Genomic DNA, 15,468 nt, shown 5'->3' on the forward strand with positions numbered 1-15,468 from the left:
TCCGGGTCGCAGGAGGAGCCCCCCAGCGCGGCCCCCCCAAGATGTTCCTGCTCGTGGGGCCTGGGGCTCCGGCAGCATTAAAGTGTCCGTGTCCCCCGCCGTGTCTGTCCTGTCCTGGATTGGGGGGGGCGGATACAGTGGGGCGGGGGGACATGGGGTGGGATGGATCACCCCAGCTGGGGGGGGGGGAGGCTGCAGGGCCTCATCGGGGTGGAGGAAGCCATGGGGCAGGGACGCAGCACCCCCACCGAGGGGGAGGGATGTCGGGCAGGACGGGGTCCCCATCAGGGTGGGGGGACACGGGGCGGGATGGGGCCCCCATGGCGTGGGACGCTATGGGATGGGACGCTATGGGGCGGGACGGGGCCCCCATCGGGGTGGGGGGACACGGTGGGACAGGCCCTACTGAGGGGGCCACCATGGGGTGGGATGGGGTCCCCATCGGGGGGGGGGGGGACACCATGGGATGAGACGGGGCCCCCGTCGGGGTGGGGGGGACACCTTGGGACGGGCCCCATCGAGGGGGGACACCATGGGGCGGGACGGGGCCCCCGTCGGGGGGAGATGTGGGGCGGGATGGGGCCCCGTGGGGGGGGGGTGGGGGGGGGACACGCGGGCCGGGCCGTGGCGGCGGGCCCGGGGCGCTTCCGGCACCCGTCGGGGCGGCGGGCAGAGCGCACCGGAGCGGTACCGGGGCCGGGGCCGGGGCCGGGGCGGTGCCGGGGCGGGGCGGCTCCGGGCCGGGGTTTCCTGTTGACTCGCGGCGGCGCCGTCACATGATCGCGGAGCGAACGGAGCGGGCGGCGGAGCAGCGGCGCCGGTGAGCGCCGCGGCCGGGAAACGGGGGCCGGGAACGGGAAGCGGGGAACGGGGCCGAGCGGGAAGCGGGAAATGGGGAACGGGGCCGCGGCCCGAGGCTGCGCCCCGACGGGGCGGGAGTGGCCCGGCCGGGGGCCCGCGGGGGGGGGGGGGGCCGGGGCCGTCGGGGGGCCGGGGCCGGGGCTGAGGTGCCGGTTCCCGCAGGACTCGCCATGGCGATCGAGGGGGGCATGAAGTGTGTGAAATTCCTGGTTTTCGTCTTCAATTTCATCTGTTGGGTAAGTCTGGGCCCGAGGGGCGCCGTCGGGCCGCCCCCCCCCCCCCCCCCGCCCCGTGCCAGGGGCCTGAGCCTGCCCCCAGCCCCACGGCAGGCTCCGTATTGCCCCCCCCCCAACCGCCTGCGGGACCCCCTTCTCCTGCCCGGCTGCCCCTTTGACATCCCCCCAGCACCTCCCTGCAGGCCCCGTGTTGGGGTTCCCGGGGTGGGGGGTCACGCTGGGAGGGAGCCCGGCGCTGCCCCGGAGGCCAAGGAGGGTGTTGGGAGAAGTGAGCTTGCCCACCTTGAGAGTGGCTGGGTGCCTGGCAGCTTCATGGGCCTACAGTGCCATCAGTAGGTTCCAGGGGTAACGTGCTTGGGTGGGGTGAGGCAGGCACACCCTGGCCGGGGCTAGGAGTGGGAAGCAGAGCTCTGAGAGGGGGCAGCGAGCAGTGGGGTCACCGCTGGGGACCCTGGAGATGCCCAAGCCCCCCCCTCCCTTGGGGAGGTGGGGGACCGGCAGGGCCCTCGGCCTGCTCGCTCCCAGTGTCCGGAGCGGGGCCGGAGTGGCGGGATGGCCGTGCCCCCCCCCCCAACCCCCCAGGCAGGGCACCACCGCGGCAGGACGTAATTTTGGGGAAGTCGGGGTTAAGAAAGAGGCACGAGGGCGGCCAACGGCCGGGTCGGGGGGCCGGGGGCAGGCGGGGGAGGGGGGGGGGGCCGGTGCAGCCCCGCCGCCGCCGCCCCCCACGTGGAGGAAGCCGGAGGCCGGGAATGACTCGTCCCGGTCCCACCCTGATCCTGCCGGGCTGAGTCACCTCTCGAGGCTGCCGTGGCGGAGCCCTCGGCCCGGGCGGGGGGGGGCCTGGGCCTCCCGCCAGCCGGGGGGGGCCGGGGGTCGCTGCGGCTCGCCGGGGGCGCCGGTGCCAGGCTCGCCGGGAGCCGCCGAGCGGGAGCGTTTGCGCGGCCGTGTTTACCCACGCTCGGCGAGCAAACAGCCCCGAGCGCCGCCGGGGAGGGGGGGGGTGGGAAAGGGGGTGGGTGCCGGCTCCCCCCCCCCCCCCGCCGTTCCCACCCCGCGGGCCCGGCCGGCCCCACACCGGCGGCACCGGGAGCCCGGGCGGGGGGGGAAGCTGAGGCCGGCTGGGCGACGGGGCCGGGCGCGGGGCAGATCCGGAGGGCGGAAGGCAGCACGGATCCATTCGCGTCCCAGCTCCGGGAAGGGACCCAGGCGTCCTGGCTGCCGCCCCGCCTCGCTCTCCTTCGCTGGCTCCCCCCGCCCCTTCCCTCCTCCGCCTGGGAAGGGACCCAGGAGTCCTGGCTCTCCGGGGAAGCGGGGCCGTCGGTGCCTGCCGGGAAGGAGCGTGTCTGACCCTCCTCCAGCCCCGGAGCGCCGGGATCCGGCTGGACCGCGGCTGCCCCCGGCCGTGTCGTGCCGTGCCGTGCCGGAGCCCCTCTCCGAGGCCTCTGGCTTCGCGGCGTTCCCGGATCGCAGTGGTATTCCCGGCTCACAGCGGCAGCGGTGGCCGACGTGGCTCCTGCGCAGCCGCCCTGCAGGGCTGGGCGCCCGGCTGCCTCCCACGGCCGGGTCCCCGCATGGGGACGTCCCCACCACAGCTCGGCCCCCCAAGTGCTGCACCCCCCCCCCCCCCCCCCAGCAAGGGGGTCCCCCCCTGTTTTGGGGCAGGACCAAACCCCGGCGTCTTTGGGAGCTGCCGGAGCCGCAGCCTGGGGCGACGCTTGGTCATGGTGCCCCTCCAGTTGGTTTTGGGGTGCCATGGGGTGCACAGCCGTGCCCCACGGTGTCCCTGTCGTCCCCCCCCCCCCCAGGTATGCGGCGTGGCCCTCATCGCCATCGGCATCTACGCCCAGGTGGCCCTCAACAAGGCGCTGGTCATCACCAGCGCCTCGGCTTCCAGCACGCCCATCGCCATCGTGGTGGTGGGCATCATCATCTTCTTCGTCTCCTTCTTCGGCTGCTGCGGGGCCTGGAAGGAGAGTTATTGCATGGTGACCACGGTGAGCGCCTCGGGGGGGGGGTCGGGTCGGGTTGGGGTGGGGGTCCCGGCGGGCGGCCCTGACCCCTGCCCGCGTGTCCCCCGCAGTTCGCTGTCCTGCTCAGCCTCATCTTCTTCGTGGAGATCGCTGCGGCCATCGCTGGATACGTCTTCAAGGACGAGGTGGGGGCTGCACGGGTTGGGGGTGCGGGGGGAGCCCAGGTAACACGTCCCCCCCCCCCCCCAGCTGCTCGCTGACCCCCCCCTCCCTCCCGGTGTCCCCCCAGGTCCGCTCGGTCCTGGAGAAAGGTCTGCGGAATGCCATGCAGAAGTACGAGGAGGACAAGGCCTTGAGGGAGACGGTGGATGAGCTCCAGAGGGACGTGAGTACGGCGACCCCGGGGGGGGGGTGGCTGGGGCTGGCGGAGACGGGGGGGGGGGCTCGGCCCCGCTGACCCCCTGCTCCCTCCCCCCCGGCAGTTCGAGTGCTGCGGAGTCGACAACTACACGGACTGGGCCAACGTCGCGCCGTTCAAGGGCAACGACACGGTGCCCCGGTCCTGCTGCAGGGTCAACACCGCCTCCTGCAACGTCCACCCCAGCCCCGCCACCATCTACGAGAAGGTGAGGTTCCCCCCCCCCCCCTCCGCCCCCCCAGCCATGGGGTCCGGCCGGCCCTGAACCCCCCCCCCCCCGTGCTCCCCCCCCAGGGCTGCCTCCTGGGCATCGAGGCCTGGATGAAGAAGAACATCCTCATCGTGGCCGCGGTGGCGCTGGGCATCGCCTTCTTCGAGGTGAGACGCGGGGATGGGGACGGGCTGCGTGCACCCCCCCCCCCCTCAGGACCGTGCCGTTAACCCCGGCCCCCCCCTCCGCCTTTTCCAGATCCTGGGCATCATCTTTGCCTGCTGTCTCATGAAGGGCATCCGCAGCGGCTACGAGGTCATGTAGCCCCCGGCGGGCGCCGCAGCCCCCCCCGGCTCTTCTTAGTCCCCCCCCACCAGGCTCTTCTTACTCCAGGGGGTGATGCTGTCGGACCCCCCCTCCCCGGCTGCCGGTGGGGGGGGGGGGGCCTGGAGAACCCCCTGGGGGGTTATTTTTTGGAAATAAAAGAGCTTCCTTAGAACTGTGCATCCATCCTGGGCCCACTGGGCTGGATTGGACCCGCGCCCGGGGGCTGCTGGGGTGGGGTTTCCTTAAGGGATTTGGGGGCTCCCCCCCCCCCCGCCATTCCCACTTCATCCACCCTGCGGGTGCCCCAGGGCTGGGGGGGGGGGGGGCTGCAAACGGCCCCGTCTCGGTGGTGCAAACCTGCTGCGGGAAGGGGCTGGGCGCCCCCGTCCCCGTGTGCCCCCTCCCCGGGCCGGCTGGTGCTTGGGGGGGGGGGGGGGGGGGGACACAGAGGTGCCGCTATGGCTCCCGGCCACATAAACAGGATGTGGCTGGGAACGGGCCGTCCTGGGGGGGTAAGAAGAGCCGTGATGGTGGTGTTCCCCCCCCCCCCCCAGCTCCCGGCTCAGCTGGATCCAGCCCCCAGGTGGGCGATGGAGCTGGAAGCAGCCCGTCCCACCGGCCCCCCCCCCCCCCCCCATGGCAGGACCCTCGGGGCTGGACGTGTGGGTCTGGGGTCCCGCTGCAGCCCAGGAGGGGCCATGCGCGGTGCAGGGGAGGGGGGGGCCCGGGCACAAGGAGCTTTGCACAGCATGCGGGACGGGGGCGAGCGGTTTATTGGGGGGGGGGGGGGGCGGCTAGCGGGCCCGCTGGGCCGGCTTGGGCAGGAGGGCGGCCAGGGCGCAGTCGACGAGGCGGGCGGGCAGGTAGGAGGCGGGCAGCCAGAGCAGCTTGGCGTCCCAGCCGGCGCTGTAGCGGCTGCGCGGGTGCCGGGCCCGCAGCGCGTGCTCCATGCACCAGGCCACCTTGCCCAGGTCGGCGTCGCACAGCGCCGTCATGACGCGCCGCTGCACCTCGAGGTCTGGGGGGGGGGTGCAAAGTTAAGGGGGGGGGGTGTCAGCAGACCCCGCTTCTGCATGGGGAAACTGAGGCACGGCACGGCGGCGCACGCTCGCTGCTGCCCCCGAGGGCTTCGGGGCGGGGGGGGGGGCCGCCCCGCCACTCACACTTGGCGAAGAAGTCGTCGCCGTAGCTGAGCCGCGTCTCGGGGGGCAGCCGGTCCCAGCAGCGGCGCAGCGACGCCTCGATGCTCTCCAGGTCGGTGAGCGCCGTCCGGAAGAAGCCGGGCTCCACGATGCTCACCGTCACCCCGAAGTGGTACATGTCGCGCCTGCGGGCGGGCACGGCCGTCAGTGGCCGGGGGGGGGGGGTGGGCACATGCAGGGGGGGGGGTGCATGGTTGTGGGGGGGAGGTCCGGGACCCCCACCTGAGGCTGTCGGAGAAGGCTTCCACGCAGTACTTAGAGAGGCAGTAGCCGCCGCCGGCGGCGGCGAGGCGGCCCAGCGCGCTGGAGGTGTTCACCACCCGGCCCCGCGCCCGCTTCAGCAGCGGCAGCAGCCCCAGCGTCACCTCGACGGCGCCCAGCGCGTTGACGGCCAGCACCCGGCGGTAGTCCTCCGCCGCCATCCACTCCGTGGGGCCCATGGGGTGCGCCACCCCCGCGTTGTTCACCAGCCCGAAGAGCCCTGCGGAGCCCGCGGGGTCCCGGCGCCGCTCCCCGCGCCCCTCGCCTGCCCCATAGCGGGCCCTGGCGGGACCCTGCTCCTGCCCCATCGCGCTGCTCCTGGGACCCGGCGGGTCCTACCCCCCCCCCCCCAATAGCACCTCTCCTGCTGCTCCCTTCCTGCCCCAAATCTACCTCTCCTGATGCCCTACGCCTGCCCCATAGTGTGTGTCCTAAGAGCCAGTCCTGCCCCATAGCATCCCCCCTGGTGGGACACCCCCCCGCCTCCAATCCTGCCCCACAGCACCTCTCCTGATGCCCCGCTCCTGCCCCATTGTGTGTCCTGGCGGGACCCTGCTCCTGCCCCACAGCACCACTCCTGAGACCTCCCCATCCTCCCCCATAGCATGTGTTCTGAGACCCCCATCCCTCCCCATCGTGCTCCATAGCACTCCCCCAGTGGGATCCCCCCCCCATCCCACCCCATAGCACCTCCCCTGGGACACCCAATCCTGCCCCATACCATACCCTGGTTGGACCCCCCCCCCCCATCCTGCCCCATAGCACCTCTCCTGGGACACCCAATTCCACCCCATACCATACCCTGATTGGACCCCCCCCCATCCTGCCCCATAGCATCTCTCCTGGGACACCCAATTCCACCCCATACCGTACCCTGATTGGACCCCCCCCCCCATCCTGCCCCATAGCACCTCTCCTGGGACCCCTGTCCTGCTCCATAGCATCTCCTGGTGGGACGCCCTGCCCTGCCCTATAGCTCCTCTCCTGGGACCCCCCACCCCGTACCCCCCATCGGGCCCCACAGCCCCTCCGGGGGCCCCGTCGCGCCCCGCTCACCTTGCTCGCCCACCTCGGCGCGCACCCAGGCCACGGCCCGCCGGACGCTCTCGGGGCAGGTGACGTCGAGCAGCGCGGTGCGCAGGCGGCCGGAGCAGGCGCGCCGCAGCTCCTCGGCCCCTTTGGGGGTGAGGCAGCCCGCCAGCACCCGGAAGCCCCCCCGGTCGAGGCGCCGGGCCAGCAGGTTGCCGAAGCCGCTGTCGCAGCCCGTGATGAAGACGTGCTTGCCCGCGACGCACGGCAGGGTCCGCCGGTCCCGCACCAGCCAGCCCAGCGCCCAGGCCAGCGCCGCCAGCACCAGGTACAGCCACATGGCGGGGGCCTGTCGGGGGGGGGGGCGGGGGGAAAGGGGCCCAGGCGTCCTGGGCTGTGCAACCCCCCCCCCCCCAACCAGGTCCAACCTTTGCACCCCCAGCCAGGTGTCGAACTTGCCGCCCCCTTTTCCTCTCCCAGGTGGCTGTGAACCCTCCCCGAGGCAGGCGTCCTGCTCTGCCCCACACCGTGCCCCACCCCCCCAACAAGAGGGTGGGGTGGAAAAAGGTTGGGGGGGGGGATGAGCCCCCACCTGCCGCAGATGCGTGTCCCACCAACCTCCACGCTGGGGCAAGGGTGTCCGCGCGGCGTACGCCCGCGGGGATTAGCCAGGCTCAGCGCGTCAGTGCTTGGCCAGGAACCGGGGCTGGCGGGGGCCGAGTGGGGGCTCGGGGCGGCCCCTGCGCCGTGGGGCGTGCGAGAAGGGGAGTGTGTGTGTTTGGGGGGGGGGGGGTCCCAGCTGCTCCAGCCCCGATTAACTCCCCCCCCCCGCCTCCTGCCCACCCGGAGCTGGGGGTGCACCTAGGTGTCCTGTGCTTCCTACCTGCCTGGGGACGTGACCGTCACTGCTGCTTCTGGCCCCCCCCCCCAAACCCAGCTGCCCCGCATCCCACTGCTCCCCCACCCCAAGTGAGGCCCCATCCTGGAGCCCTGCTTGTGGGGTGCCAGCTGGGGACCCCGGGGGGGGGGGGGGTTGACCCCCACCCTGCACCTCTGGCACCTCTCTGGGGGCAAAGCCAGGCCAGGGCCCCCCCCCCCATTGCTCCCAGCAGATGCTGCCCCCCAGCCCAGCTGCCCCACAGGGCCGCCTGAGCCATGGGGCAGCCGGGCAGGCCCCAGGCGCTGCCAGGGCCTTGGGGGGGGGGGGGGGCTGCAGCCAGCCGCATCCCTGCCCTCTGGGGACAGGGGGACACCGGGTGCCTCCCGGAGCTGGGCGAGGGCAGGGGATGGGGCTGCCTGGCCCCCTCCGGCCTGGCCTGTCTGCGTGCATGAGCCCTGGCAGACTCATCTCACCCCAGGGCAGCAGGGCCCCGGTGCCCCGCAGACACCAGCCGCAGCCTGCGCCCCGGGGGGCGGTGCAGACCCCGTCCCGAGCCCCCGCCGAGCCCCCACGTACCTTCCCCAGGGGGGGGTGGAGAGCTCCGGGACGCTGCTCCGACCGCGGTGGCAGGAGCCGTGTGAGCCCGGGAGCCGCGGCCGCTCCTCCCCCCTGCGCCGCTCGCACGGGGCCGAGCCGGCAGCCAAAGTTCACGGTGAGCCGAGCCTGCCCTGATTCCCTCGCTGGGAGCCGCTCCGGCGCGGCGGGGAGGAGGTGGGGGCCTGGGGGTGCCGGGATGCCCCTTCCCTCATCAGGGCAGCACAAGGGGGGGGGGAACCCTCAAAACGGGGGAGCCGCTGACCAGAGTGGGGAGATGGGGCAGCCCCCGAGGCACGCCAAGGACCAGGACGCCTGGGCCCCCTCCCTGGCCCTGGCAGGGGGCAACGTGCTGGAGCTGGGGCTCGGGGAGGCTGGTGCTGAGCTCTCCTCCGACCGCGTGCCAAGCGCGGGGGCAAGGGGATCAGAGCCCTCCTGGCCGAGAAGGGGCCCTTTGTCTGGGAGAAAAAGAGGCCTCAGAGACCGCGTTAAGCGTTAAAGAGGATGAGGGGGCTTAGGAGGGGGCAGCCGAGGGCCGTGCCAGGGCCCCAACGCCAGGCACGCGCCTGTCCCACCTCCCCAGCTGGCGACACTTTCACGCACGGCTCGGTTCAACCACTCGGCTTTATTCCGTTCTCCGCCAGGTCCCCGTTCCTCAGGGCACGGGGGCGCTGGGGCAGCGAGCCCCCACGGTGGGGCAGGGTGGACGCTGGCCGGGACGCGCCTGAGAGCTGCCACGGCTTTGCAGCTGGGCTGAGCGCGACGCGCGGGCTGGGGCCGTGTTTCAGGCAGGAACAGAGCCGGGGCAGGGCGGCGGGGGCAGTTCCGGGGGCGGCGGAGGCGGCGGCCACGGCCGGACCCCGCGGCTCAGGAGCAGGACGGCTGCAGCTGCCCCTTGTACACGTACTCCAGGGCGGTGGCGATGGTCCGCATGTCCATCTCGATGCTGCGGGCCCAGTTCTCCACGTCGCCGATCTCCTGCAAGGACAGGAGCTGTCAGGGAGCTGCCAGCAGGATGGCGTGGGGGGAGTCCGGCCCTGCCTCGGTTTGCCTCCAGCAGCCAGAGCCCTGGGACGCCGTGGGGCTGGCCGGGACGCCGTGGGGAGACCCTGCAGCAGCTTGCTGGCAGATGGCGCTCCCGGCCCGCTCGAGCGGCGAGCGACGGGGCCGGGGGACGCAGCCCACCCCACGCAGGGCTCACTGCCCCCGGCGCCGGCGCCGTGGGGAGGCGAGCAGCAGGCCGGGGCGGGCACAGACGTGGCCCAGTCCCCTGGCGCCAGGTGGGCACGGGTGACGCAGGGGATTTCCAGTGGAGCCGCCGTCCCCGCGGGCGTCACAAAGGCGGCTTTGAGGGCTGCGACAAACCTGGCTGAATAGGCCGATTCTCTGCGCCGGAGCCTCCACGGCCGGGAGGGAAATAACCCTGGGTAGCGCCTGACTGGACGCTGCGGCGTGGGGGAGACCCCAGCACGTGTGCGGGCACCTCGTGGGGGGCCCCCCGCTCCCCTCCTGGGCCTGAGTGCGTGGATTAACCCCCCCCCTCCCCGGCCCTGCTTGGCGCTGGTCCCGGCAGCCGTGGCGGAGGCACCGACCTTCAGCGCCTGGTTGAAGTTCTCCACCATGGTGATCCACTGGCCCGTCTGCTTGGCGAACTGCGCGGCCTGGATCTGCAGCGTCTTCACCTCGTGGTCCAGCTTCCTCTGGTTCACGTAGGCCTGCGCCACCCTGGGAGGAGACGGCGGGGTGGGGGGGGGTGAGAGGGGGGCTGGGGTGGGGGGGGGGGCCGCCAGAGCCTCCGCGCGGGGAAGCTCCCAGGCTGGAGGAGGCAGCGTTGGCGGGGGCCGCGCTCACCCGACGTTGAGGTGATCCACCAGGGCCTCGGTCAGGCAGGTGGCGGCGGCGATGGCCTCCTTGCGCCTCCGCTCTGCGGGGAGACCAGGAGCCCGTGAGGCCCGAACTCGCCCGGCGCCCCGCATCCAAAGGGGGGGGACGACTGACGTCACTAGGGTGCCGCATGACGTCCGCGTGCTGGGCAGTGACGTCACGGCACAGCGCTCTGGCAGATCCCCCACCCCGCCCCTCCCGGGAGCGGAGCGGGCCCTTCCCACCCCCTCCCCTGACTGACAGTTTTCTGGACCAATAGGATCCCCCCGTCCGAGCGGCCCTCCTTTGAGTGACAGCTCTCTCCACCAATAGGACCCTCGCTGCGCCGGGGGGGGAGGCGGGAGCTGCCCGAGGGGAGCCGCTCTCCATGGCGGCGGCCGGGCCGTGGGGCGGCGGGTGGTAGCGGCTGGGCCGGGCCTCACCTTGCAGCTCCTTCCGCTCGCTCTGCCGGGCCTGGTGCTCCTTCAGCAGCCGCGACAGCATGGCGGGACCCGGCACCGGCACCGGGCCGCGCCGCAACACCACCACCACCGCCGCCGTCACGTGATCGCCCACGTGACCCCCGCCCCGCCCCGGCTATGGGGGCCCGGGGGGGCCAGAAAGGCTCGGGGCTCCGAGGGGGCTGTAGGGGCCTGGCTGGGGGTCTGTGGGGGCTATAGGGGCCTGTGGGAGCTATAGGGGTCTGGGGGCCTGTGGGCACTGCAGGGAACTGGTTGGGTCTGTGGGGGCAATGGGGGCCCGGTTGGGGGTGTGAGCACTATAGGAGCCTGGTTGGGGGGCTGTGGGTGCTATAGGGACCCAGCTGGGCCTGTGGGGACCTATGGGCACTGTAGGGGCTCAGCTGGGGGAACGGAGGCCTGCGGGGTGTATGGGTGCTGCAGGGGCCCAGCCGGGCTTGTGGGTGCTATAGGGGCTTGCTGAGGGCATGGGGGCCTGTGGGTACCTATAGGAGCCCACCTGGGAGGTGAGGGCCACGTAGAGTTGCAGCTGAGGCAGGGAGAGGCTGGGTGATTTCTGCAGCAGGGCTTCAGGACGTGTCTTCTAAATCCTGTTTTACTTCCCAGCCCACTGGACCAACCCGCTCTGCAGGAGAACAGGAATTCATGGGCTCTCCGCTGCCTTCCCCCCTGTAGTGGGACCAAGGTTTTGTCCGAATCTCCTGTGCGCAAGTAATGTGGAATCGCCCTGAGCAGGGCTTCTCAATGTCAGGCATGGGCGGCTCGGGTAATGGATGGCGCTGGTGGCAGGAGAAATGAAGTGGCAAAGGAGGGGGGAGAGCCCGCCAGGCGCTGAAGATGCGACTGTTAGCCAGCCAAGTGCACTATGGAAATTAAATTGGACTGCAGAGCGCTCCAGCACTGCGTCGTGACACAAGAGTGAGTTGGCAGAAATACTTAGATGTGTCTGATCTCACTGGGTTTAATCAGCTTTAGACCTGGAATGAGGCAGATCTGTTGGACAGGCGCCGGCTGGCCTCGGTGATGGAGCAGGGTGAGGAGAGGGAAGATCTTGTCATCCCCTCGGAGTGGCCGGGGGCAGGGAGTATCAGGAAGGTGAGAAGTGTGGCCCAGAAAAGGCTGAGAGAGCAGGGGGTAGGGGCTGTGCTTGTCCGGCTCAGGACTAGCAAGGCAGGCAGGGCTCGAGTCACTCCGACGGACTTTGGGTGAAGACGGCACAAAGCGGTGCCTTGTTGCAGCCTCCGTGTTGACTGTTTCTTCCTGAGCTCTCTACAGGGCAGTTCTGGCAGGGATCGTGCTCTCACCACCAAAACGCAGTGGGATGTGCGTGCCGCAACCTGGAGCAGGCGATCGGTGGAGGAACAGAGAGGAGACAATTCCACCGGTTGTAAGCTAGAAAAGTTGTCGCTCTTAGCTCCCTTCCAAAGGGGTCTTTGCATCCCAGCTGGAATCTCACTGTGGGTTTAGTTCCTCATTCTTCTGGTATCCCATCGCCTCTGTGCTCTGAGCTGGTTACCTGGAGGCACTCTGGCTACAGTTGCAGGAACTCGAGCATAAAATGTGGCCAAAGATAAACCAGTGAATGGGTAAAAATAACCCCTGCTTACTCCCCACACGCCTGTCCAGTATCAGCCTGCTCCAGTTACACAAACAAATCCTCGCCTGCAGAAGCCCATGCAGCCATGGGAAGGGCAGAGGAATGTGTTTTCGTTGCCGGCTAACGCAGGTGCCGGGTTAATGGGGGTGCTGCGGGGCAGAGCGTGCTCTGGGGCTGCGTGCGGCGGAGCTGCTCTGCTCCTCCCTGCGCTGGGGCTTGGCGTGTGTGGAGGTCGGCTGCTGCTTGCGAGAGGTGTGGGTGTATTTCGGGGGGGTGCTGACCGCTCGGGGCTCTCAGAAGTTGCTAGGGAGTCTCGTTGTTCAGAGGGATAATTCGTGGCAGCTTCTCCCACCCGCAGGAGCTCCAGTGCAAAGCCCTGCTGGCCGAACCGCGCTGACCCGGTGCCTGCCCTTCCTTCCCCAGGAATGAAGCAGTGAATGTCAAGGGCCTGTGAAGGAGCTTTGCTGGTAACAGTTAACACCTCCTTGGGGTGTGCGTGGGACTTAACACCTCTCTGAGATGTGGTCTCTGGCTCTCTGCACGCTCTGGGCTGTGCCGCGGCTTCCGCTGCTGAAACTGCGTCTAACAGCAAAGACACTCTCGTGTCTTTGACGAGAGAGCTGCGATCTGACCTTGGCTGCTGCTGCAGGACAGGGCTGGCGGTGCGCGGCAGCCGCTCCTGAGCACGGCTGCTCCTCTGCCCTCCGCTGTCCCCTCTCTCCTCTCCTGCTCCACAGAGGGGCTGTGGGAGCCTGGAGTTGATTCAGCCCTTAACGGAGCTAATGGCACTGAAGTGGTTTGGCCGCTCTCGCGACCTGGAGGAGTTCTTGGGAGTGTTTCTCTCCCTCCCTCCCTCCCTCCGTCTGTTTGGAAGCGAGCGGTGATCCTCTCCCTCCTCCTCCGTGTCCTGAGCTCTGCTCCCATCCCTGTGTTGCCCCCTGACTTCAGCTATTCAGAAGCCAGTGGGGCGAGGCTGCAGCTTCCAGGAGCTGAGGGTTCAAATCCAAGAAAGGGCTTGGAGTGAAGCGAAGCCTCTAAACAAGAAAGTCTTTTCTCATGACGTGTGAGTTGCTGTTTGACAACCCTCCCCCTCCCTTTTCATCCTCATCCCAACCGAAAAAAACCCCCTCATGTTTCATGCCTGAGCCTGCGGGAACAACGTCCTGATGGGTGAGTCGGGCCTGGAGAAAGCGTTCCCTTCTGGAAACCAAGCCTCATTTGGAAGTTGGCCCTTGTATTGAAAATAAAACTCTCATGAGACAACGCTGAGGGTATAACAAAAGTCTGTAGCGATTCCAAGGAGCATCAGCGAGCACGTATGCACGCACGCACTCCCGCTCTCACTACTGTCCGCTCATCTGGAGGTGGTAACAGCGGCTCCCACTTGCACAGCGCCTCGCGCTGCGCGGCAAAGCCGGCTGTGCCGAGATCCAACTGCTGGATCCTGAAAGGCAGCTGGTGCCGGGGAGGGACGTGGCCGTTCCCAGTGCGCGCGGAGGCCAGGAAGGACCAGAAGGTGGGGAGGTGTCTGCTTCTCCATTCACAAAATGCTTTTTTGGGCTGGAATTCCCCTACCCGCTGGGCCTCTACCCCGAGGCAGATTGCTGACGGGGGGGCCAAGCCTCCAAGGAAGTAGTGGATTTGCCATCTCTGATGATTCCTAATCCAGACCAGCTGCCGTTCTCAGGCACGTTAGCCAAACAAGTTACTGAGCCTGGCGTGGGGAAGCAGGATGAATTCCCTGGCTGGGAAGCGGCAGTGGCTGCTCCAACGGTCCATCCCGGCTGAGCACGTGCGAAGGGCGATGATTTGTTTAGTGCCGCCGAGCAGAAAGATGGGAGCGCGGAGCAGAAGGCAGGGCTGGCAGCAAGGCGCGTCCGTGTGCAGCGGCCTGAGCTCCGGAGCCCTGGGATGCTGTAGCGAGTTTGGGTTGTGCTTGAGGGAAAACGAAGTGAGTTTGTAGGTTTGCTTAGGAATATGACGCCCATTAAGGTTTCAGGATCCAGGCAATGATGGGGACCTCTAAGCATGTTTATTTTGAAGCTCGTGGTCTTGGTGCCGGGGAGGAGCAGGGTGAGACCCGCTTCTCCGCCGCTGGAGACGTGCGCTGGGAGCCCTCGTGTCCCCCGCTCGCCCTGCTCGCGTCCCTGCGCTGGCACCTCCGTTAGATGGGGCAGATTGGCGGGGTCCCCTCTGCGCCAAGGACCCGCACCGCTGGCCTGGGTCACGTTTTAATTTAGACTGCCCCGTCATCTCGTTTCCCGACCGCAACCACCTCCTTTTCTATTTATACCGGCCTGATGCTCCGGTGATGCCATCCCCCCTCGTCAGACAGGCAATTTACGGCTATTGCTGAAAGAGGAGAGGCCGAAGGGGAATTCTGGGCTCCGAGCTCGGTGCTCGGCTCGGCTCGGCTCGCCCCTGTTTCTGCACGAGGGGGGGCAGGTGAGGCACGGTGGGGGTTAACGGCAGCCCCTCCAGGCCTGGCCCCGCGGGACGGGGCTGGAATGGGTCCGTTCCCGCGTTCCCCTCGTCCCTTTCCCACGTCAGCGGGGATGTTAAAGAGGATCCTGGATGGCGGAAGGGGAAAGGGCAGGCGAGCCGTGCGCAGGGCTGGACGGGGGCCAGGCGGGAAGGGGCTGCCGGCAGCCCTGGCGTCCCGTGGGTCCGGCAAGCCGGGGAACGAGCCTGCCGGAGGGACGAGCGCCCGCTCCCGCGTCCAGCACCGAGCTGGAGCTAATTCACACGGCCGGAGCGGCCTTGCCAGCTCACAAATATCTTTGCAGGCCTTTGGAGAGTGGTTAAAAATAGCCGGTGCGCTGGAAAATATGACGGCCCCCGTTTCTCCCTTCCCCCCGAGCTCCCGTTTGGGGCACAGGGCAGCGCTCGAGCTGCTCCCGCGGGGCCCGGCCGTGCCGCCACCGCTGGCCCCCGCGGCCGAAGCGCGGCCGTGCCGCAGCGGGCTCCGTGCGCTTGCACTCGGGATGGCCAAGACGGCCGCTGGCTGCAGCGGGGCAGCTGCCCCGGGAGCAAGCGGCCCCCGTGAAGCATCGGGGTGTCGCTGCGGCAAGGCTGGCTCGGGGCAGCGTGGTGAAATCCGGGGCGGCAAACGCCTCCCGAGTGCTCTGCAGATTGATCAGCACCTGGGAAGGCTCCCGGCTTGGAGCGCTGCCTTCTGCCTCTCCCCACACCGGAGGCAGCCTGCCTCCGGCAGCCCCAGCGGAGCGCGGCGTGCCTGGCCCTCGCTGGACGTGGCAGCGGATGAACCCCAGTTTGGAGGCCGGAGAAACCCTCCGGGGTGCCGGTCCCCAGGGGCTGTGCCTGCACCCCGCAGGTCTCCGAGCAGCAGCTCCCGGGAGGCAGCCGGGCCACGGGGCTGCCTGCTGCCACGCGTGGGTGCGGGCTGACGGTGTGCGGCGCGGGGTGCAATGCACTGCGATACGGGGGTGCAATGCACTGCGATACAGGGGTGCAATACACTGCGATACGGGGGTGCAATATGCTGCAATACACTGTGCAGCGCGGGGTGCAATGCAC

General features: G+C 69.6%; 3 protein-coding genes and 1 long non-coding RNA gene across 4 annotated transcripts; 2 read left to right on the plus strand and 2 right to left on the minus strand.

Moving 5' to 3' along the window:
• The first annotated feature begins 727 nt into the window (after positions 1 to 727).
• Positions 728 to 4,198, plus strand: CD63 (CD63 molecule). The gene is made up of 8 exons (XM_067313996.1): positions 728 to 820; positions 1,024 to 1,097; positions 2,906 to 3,094; positions 3,181 to 3,255; positions 3,360 to 3,455; positions 3,553 to 3,696; positions 3,783 to 3,866; positions 3,958 to 4,198. Exons 2-8 carry the CDS (start codon positions 1,032 to 1,034, stop codon positions 4,021 to 4,023), a joined length of 720 nt encoding a protein of 239 aa, XP_067170097.1. The 5' UTR covers positions 728 to 820; positions 1,024 to 1,031; the 3' UTR covers positions 4,024 to 4,198.
• Positions 4,199 to 4,796: 598 nt separating this feature from the next.
• RDH5 (retinol dehydrogenase 5) lies at positions 4,797 to 6,871 on the minus strand. Its single transcript, XM_067313993.1, has 4 exons — positions 6,546 to 6,871; positions 5,451 to 5,709; positions 5,190 to 5,353; positions 4,797 to 5,044 (listed from the first exon to the last, which is right to left on the minus strand). Exons 1-4 carry the CDS (start codon positions 6,856 to 6,858, stop codon positions 4,821 to 4,823), a joined length of 960 nt encoding a protein of 319 aa, XP_067170094.1. The 5' UTR covers positions 6,859 to 6,871; the 3' UTR covers positions 4,797 to 4,820.
• Positions 6,872 to 8,598: 1,727 nt separating this feature from the next.
• On the minus strand, positions 8,599 to 10,377 carry BLOC1S1 (biogenesis of lysosomal organelles complex 1 subunit 1). The gene is made up of 4 exons (XM_067314006.1): positions 10,299 to 10,377; positions 9,844 to 9,916; positions 9,585 to 9,717; positions 8,599 to 8,970 (listed from the first exon to the last, which is right to left on the minus strand). Exons 1-4 carry the CDS (start codon positions 10,357 to 10,359, stop codon positions 8,860 to 8,862), a joined length of 378 nt encoding a protein of 125 aa, XP_067170107.1. The 5' UTR covers positions 10,360 to 10,377; the 3' UTR covers positions 8,599 to 8,859.
• Positions 10,378 to 10,611: 234 nt separating this feature from the next.
• Positions 10,612 to 13,195, plus strand: LOC136994828 (uncharacterized). The gene is made up of 2 exons (XR_010886679.1): positions 10,612 to 11,721; positions 12,355 to 13,195. It is a non-coding gene; the product is annotated as an uncharacterized lncRNA (long non-coding RNA).
• Positions 13,196 to 15,468: the final 2,273 nt, after the last annotated feature.

This window comes from Apteryx mantelli, chromosome 33 (genome assembly GCF_036417845.1).
Source record: "Apteryx mantelli isolate bAptMan1 chromosome 33, bAptMan1.hap1, whole genome shotgun sequence".
Lineage (NCBI taxonomy): Eukaryota > Metazoa > Chordata > Aves > Apterygiformes > Apterygidae > Apteryx > Apteryx mantelli.